At 38.3% G+C, this 6,927-nt stretch overlaps 2 protein-coding genes across 2 annotated transcripts in view; one reads left to right on the forward strand and one right to left on the reverse strand.

Annotated features, from left to right (window-relative positions):
- LOC119418516 (estrogen-related receptor gamma) overlaps positions 1 to 2,566 on the reverse strand; it is a 25,078-nt gene extending 22,512 nt beyond the window's left edge. Inside the window, exon 1 of the mRNA XM_037685822.1 lies at positions 2,235 to 2,566. Within this exon, the coding sequence (XP_037541750.1) occupies positions 2,235 to 2,446 (212 nt within the window). The 5' untranslated portion in view covers positions 2,447 to 2,566. The remainder of the gene's footprint in view (positions 1 to 2,234) is intronic.
- LOC119418514 (WD repeat-containing protein 26) overlaps positions 1 to 6,927 on the forward strand; it is a 368,230-nt gene that overhangs the window by 80,515 nt on the left and 280,788 nt on the right. The gene's annotated exons all lie outside the window — the stretch shown is intronic.

Here is a 6,927-nt window from a genome sequence, read left to right on the forward strand (position 1 = left end):
TGGTTCTGTGGGGAAAGCACTCACACACACACGCACGCACGCACACACACACACACACGTTTTCCTTTGTCTGTTGCTAAGCAGGTGGAATTCAGTAGGTGAATGCTTAGATTTTAAACAGCTTTCCCCACAGAACCAAACGTTAATGAGAATAATGAAAGAACCAAATCTGAAATATGTACTTTAAGGTTAAAGAAGATAAAATAAGTGATATTTTGGATTTTACGTGAAGTAAACTACCATAATCCAGTGTTAAGATAAACATTTTATTTTAGCCACTTTAAAAGACCCAGGTAAGAAAATTATCATAATAAATAGGTTTACCCATCTATTCTTCAAATCATCCTTTCAATTATTTCACAACAATTCTTCCCTGATCCCTCCGAACTTTGATGAAAATGGCTCACTGGTAGTCTCATCGGCTATCCATCACAGGTGTGTCGAGCGTCCAGAGTGAGATATACTATGCCCTCTCCTGCATCTCAAGGAGGAGGAGGGGCTGTCTGTTTGCATTCGGCTTTTATAATGAAATGAAGAGAGCTGTGATCAGATGGGAAGTAATTTTCTAATCGACAACAAAAAAGTCACACATTGGTGCAGCTTCTACAGCCCAGCACTAAATGAATAAATTACTACCACCACACATTTAAAGTTAGCATACCTTTAGCGTCTTAGTATCCAAAACAACTAAATGCAGCTTGACAACGAAGACTAAAGCGCAGTGCGAAGCAACAAGAAGACAAAAAAGAAAATAATAAGAGAGCGGGTGGAGGAAATCATGAGACAATCAGACATAGGGAGAGGGACAAAGTAAGGAGGGACAGAAAGAAACAAACTCATTAACCTGAGAGGGAGGGCTGAAAGAAATGACGGCGAGCAACATGTTTTTAAAATGAGAAAAGCATAATGCAGACATTAGAAGGACTGAGATGCATTAAAGAAAACACAAACAATCTTCAAATCCTGTCAGAAGAATAGAATGAAAGAAATACTCTCATTCAGATCTCCACTCAGACTAACTGTTGAAGTGGTGATTGAGGTCAGTGGGGTCTCAGTAGTTTTTTTATTTTTATTTTTTTTACTAATGAGCCAGAGATGAGCAGGGATCAGTGACAACCTCAGCCTATATCTTAGCAGCCTACAGGCTTGGATGAATCCACGAGACCAGGTGCTGGAGGCTTTTTGTGGAACCAGCGGGCTCCGGAGGGATGATGTGCAGCAAACGGGGGAGATCATCTGCAGCCATCTTTCCTCTTCATCTGATCGCTTGTGTCACGAGCAGTCAGCCAACCTGTGTGTCCACATGTCCTTCTTGTCACATCTGTCTGTCTTCTAATTGTCTTTATCTTTTGCCACTGGGGAAGGTTAATTTCAACCCTGAATTGCTCAGTGGAATGAGCTCCTCCTGATTGTTCCACAGCAGATAAAAGCGCAACAGTGATGATGATAAGGACCGTGATTTTTTTTTTTTTTTTTTGATTACAGCAAAGACAGGCAATCAAAAAGCACCTCTGCAGGCAATTTACCAGCTGCTCCACACATCTTTCACAACTGTTTTGTCTGTGTCAAAGAGTGAGGATATACTTTCACAAGTTTTGTATTAACTACACAGTTAAGCTGTATCAAGACTATAACTATCAAAGAAATAGAAATAAAGATGCGCACTTGGAAACTTTGTTCCAAGCTTTGCTGAAGTCCAAAAAATAAAATAAAATTGAAGTTTATGGATTGTTGATTATGTATTTATTGCAACAATTTGTTAATTATGATATATTTTGTTTCTTCACCTTAAAAAAATAAGTTATAAAATGAATCATTACAACTTTAGGAAAGTTTGTGATATTTAAAAAAAAATGTTGATTCTGTGAGTAAAAATGTGTCACTTATTTGCGTTAATGAAGTGTAATAGTTCATCTGCAAGAAGTGGGGAAAGGATGGCTTGAACTCCAGGAATTAGTCAGGTTCTTTTTAGAGAAATTGTGAGAAAGTACCACAAAACTGTCAAACCATAAAACGTTTTTGTGGAGTTATAAGACATCAGTAACGCAGGTTCAACACAACATGAATTAAATTAAACTTGTTCTCATAACGGGAAAATGACCAATAAATTCTGAAGACCGTGAATGCAACATTAGCTTAAATCACTTAACCTGTTTGACACGTGACTGTTAGCTACAAATTTTCACCAAAACGTTAAATTTGTTTTATGTAGTTACTTATGAGAATGTACTTACTCTGTGTCAGAGTGATAGCTGAAACACTCCGGGAGGTAGAGGTCGACTAAATCCATCTGCACTCTGTCACCATACCCACTAAAACAGGATAAAATGTTTCCGTTTGTCTCCTTTCCCCTTTTTACTTTCCCTATACTGTCCTCGCGCGCGACGGTTTTGGACAAATTATAACTCAGTTTTTTACTGTTTTCTTCCTGAAACTTTATCCTCATTTACTGCCTTCTTCTTCTCAACTGTACGAACCCGCTCCCAGCTCGGCTCATCGTCGTCCCTGACTGTGGCGCTCCTCGCTCCCACGAAATCAAACCACCGAACCCCTGAGAGGTCCGAACCGTTGTGACCGCTGACAGCAGCTGGGCCTCATCAACACCCTCCCACCCCCGCGCGCCTCTTCATCTCACAGCTGATTGGCTGTCCGCTCAGCCAATGAGCGCCTGAGCTGCTGAGGCAGGTGGATGTGACAGAGGATGTGGTACAAGCTCATCAACAAGAAGACCAGATGATCTCCAAGTTTCTTAGATCTTTAGACAACTATCTCAAAATTACTGTACATAAAACCAAAAACTACATTGCCATTATGCAACAAATAAACAATGATAAGCAAAAACTAAATATTTAGAAAGTTGGCTTTAGTTGAGTTTGTCCTTTTAGGGTTCTGAACCTACCATAATTAATTTATAAAGCAGTTAAAAACAGCAACAAGGCTGACCAAAGTGCGGCACAATACAAACAAGGCAGAGCAAGTTAAAGTTCATGAATCTACAGAAGTAAAAATAGGAAACAGACAAATATAAATAAATACAAACACAATAAGGTCAAAGTTGGGGAGTGGTGGTGCAGAGGTTAGAAGATGGTCCTGTGATCAGAAAGTCGCAGGTTCACCTCCCGGTACCGTCAACATCAAAATGTGGGTGGAAAAGGTGAAACACCCACACCTGCCTCCACCCTCATTCACATCACTCTGGGCCCCTGAGCAAGGCCCTTAACCCCCACCATCTGCTCCTTAAACAGGTCTCTCTTGAAAATGAGTTCTCGTGGCTCAATGAGACTACCTGTATAAATAAAGGGTAAATTAAAAAAAAAAAAGATGACGTCGCAAGCTGGGTTAAAAGTCAGGGAGGGAAAGTGAAGGAGACTGCCTAAAAGATCATTTTAAACCCTGAATTTCACATGAAAGAACAAGAAATAAAACTTTACATTGGGTTTAAACTTTAGAGGGATTTATTTTCTAATTTCACGTGAACAAACAATTGAATGAGTTATGTATAAATAAAATTTGTGGCAAAAGGTTGACTGATAGATTGTGGAAAGGGTGTTCAGATACCCAACAAATAAAACTATTTTTATTGGCTTTATTACGGTAAAGTTACTGCATCCTATCATTTTATGAGGTGATTAGACTGATTCGTACAATTTTAAAATATTTAATAAGCATACCTTGACAGATGCTTACATGCTCCTGGATTTTTGATGAGAATACTGTGATTAATATTAAAACGGATGTTTTAAAAAAGACTTATTAAGCTCAGGAGGAGAAAATCTGTAGGAAACAACATTATCCCTGTAACCTGTTAGATATCTGACTGTACAGTAACATCCCACACATTCAATTTACATTTGACTTATTATATAAATTTATTTCATGCACAAAGGCAAAATATTGGCCAGTTTTTTTAAATAAGATATCTTTAATTTTTTGCAGATCTTCCAAAACATCTAAATAAACATTTGTTACAAACTATTTTGGATCAAACTTTAAACAGACGATCTCAGATCACTGCCAAAGACCCCTTAAAACACCTTTAATCTAGTCAGACGCTGATCTCTAAATCCAAACCTTAAGATTATTCTTTCAGTACAAACTCATTCAATTTGGATGTCAGTTTTAATAAAAAATCAACAGCTTTCTGCAGGAAAGCTGCATGTACAAACAAACATATGGGCATCCACACACTGAACCACATCAACTTAAATTTGACTTAAGCCTTAACGGACTTACCTGCTGCAGCTCTGTTATCTGAGATAATCAGCTATGGCTGTGTGCCTAATGTGGTGCCTTCCTCCTTTCACTCACAAAGCGCACGTGCAACTTAACGAGAAGCAGGGTAAGTATCCAGCATGCATGGTCTAATACTTTCATGCCTTCTGGCCAGAAAAGCTCCCTCCAACAAACTTCCACCAGTTGATAATGACAACTGTAGCAGGTTTTACAGCTCCTGACGCTTTAATTTAGAGAAGGAAGGGGCAGAAATTATTGTTTTGATGGTAAAGGTTGCAGGTTTTGTTTATTTAATGTACAGTATTAATCACAAAGTAAACTGCTTTAATCTGAGACCAGATTAATGCTCTGAGTTTATTTCCATTAGTAGTCCCTGAGACACACAAACATTATATACAACGCATACACAAATCATGTACTGTATACAATTACACAAACATTGTACATGTCTGTGAAATAGCAACAAGAAAGGGAAATCATGTGAACTAAGGCTAATTAAGAGTCATACATTCATTTTAGAGCATAACTAATATATTAGCAGTATTTTATCAGATGGTTGTGGATATACTAATTACATTTGTGTAGTTTTTTTATGTAAAACTTTTTGTCACCTGATTCCCCCGGAGCTGCCTGCAGAACATTGTTTGAGCTCTAAACTGATAACGCATCCACGTGGAAATGTCAAACTGCTCAGCTGGACACCTCATGGGTCAAGGATGATCCCTACTCATTTCAAGGTCATGGTGTCAAAGGTTAAGGTCACAGGTGACCTCTGTGTAAAAACTCTTTCTAACCTTTTCTGCTCAACTATAATAGATTATTGTGGTTGAACAGATGCAGATTCATTGTGTTTTAACTGCAAGTTTCTTTTAAAATTAGTTTCCACTGAGCCTTCTTTGGATGACTTAATGTCGTTGAACAGGGGTGTCAAACTTACTTACAAAAGGGGGCCAAAATTTAAACTTTTTTCAAACTAAGGGTCATTTTCAGAAACTACATTAACTCAAATCAGATACCAGCATCTTTTATTGGTTGCAGGTTCCTCAACAAGAGTTTGATTGGTCTCATTTGATGTTCTCTGTTGTGCTTTCAACATTATAACCAAAGATCACTGAAAAAAGTAAAGCGATAAAAGTATTTTACATTTCACATATTGTCTTAGGGGCCACCAAAGATGTCAACTAGGGCCACATTTGGCTCCCGGGCCTTGAGTTTGACACATATGTCGTAGAAGAACTGCTGGTGAGGCAGTCTCTCAGATCCCTGGGATGTTTGGATTTGACGTTACTCCTGGAATAAATCCTTCAAAAGCTAAGAAGCTGGGTCTGCCTATCTCGACACTACAAAAATTATTATGAATTATATTATATATATATATAATTATTATACTATTGAACGAAATGATTAAAAGTAAAGTGACAACCTGAGAAATTTTAAATAAAAAGTCCAAAAAAATAAAAACAGCCAAACACAACAAAACCACAGACAAGCAAACTCGACAAAAAGTTTATTGTTTTTTTTGTTGTTTTTTTTCTAAAAAGCTGATTTATTTTCATTCAACCTTTATTTATACAGGTTAGTCTCATTGAGCCTCGAGGATTCATTTACAAGAGAGACCTGATTTAGACAAAGAACACAGATGAGGTACAGATCATGTAAAAACAAATAAAATGAAAAGTAAATAGAAGAAATTATATAAAAACAAGAAAAAAAGCTACATTATAAAGTGATGGAAACAAGCTGTTATTAACAAATATGCAGTTTTTAATGTTCAAGTAGCAACAATCATCTTCTTCTTTCGGCTGCTCCTTTCTTCAAGGGTCGCCACAGCGAACTAACTCGCATGAAGACTTGGAAATTGTTTTTATGCCGGATGCCCTCCTGGACGCAACCAATAAACTCCATTATTAAAAATTTCCAACATATCAACTCTCATAAACTGTATGTTTACCAGTAAAATGTGACTACAGTGATACAACTCCTACAGCTTGACACTAAAAGGGTGTTTTTGCCTTTATAGAACGCTATTTTCAAATAGAGCGAGAAGTTTCTTACAGAGAGAAGATTGTAAGGTTTGGAGGGAAAAATTAATTGACATACCTTTGCTATAATCTTGGGCATACAAATATACGTCTTTTAATGTTAATATTGGTTATTCAACAACTAGAGCAGCAGCGAGTCTTGCTGAGAGACACTCAAACAGGCTGCGCGCGCTCCCTTTGGTAGAAGGAGTTTGGTCCCGTTTGAAAGTCAGACATGTCTGTACTCTTACGACGATGCTTAACAACGTAAAATTTCAGTTACAGAGAAGTTGAGGTGTGGCGCGAGGGATGGGGGTGATAATGTATTGGTTGTCTCCCCTGACACATGATTGAAAAAGCTGATTTACCCGTAGAAGTGGAACCCAACATGCACGGCTGCAGTTGTAGACAGCAAAAACATTTTTACTCTGCTGAGTCTGAGCTGAGGACAGAAGCTCGATGAGCGCTGCGGAGGGACACTGTAACAAAGCACCCAGCTGCCATGACACCCCCCTCCCCCCCCAACACACCAGATGTATGCATTTCTCTCTGAAGAACATGGAGAAGTACAGACAGATCCACCACAGCTGCATGTATGTGCTTCTCTCCTTATCCGTAAACTCACAGCCACCAAATCTCAGCCTCCAGGGACAGCTGTCGCTTTGCCTTCCAA

This window comes from Nematolebias whitei, chromosome 12 (assembly GCF_014905685.2).
Source record: "Nematolebias whitei isolate Nwh7 chromosome 12, NemWhi1, whole genome shotgun sequence".
Taxonomy (NCBI): domain Eukaryota; kingdom Metazoa; phylum Chordata; class Actinopteri; order Cyprinodontiformes; family Rivulidae; genus Nematolebias; species Nematolebias whitei.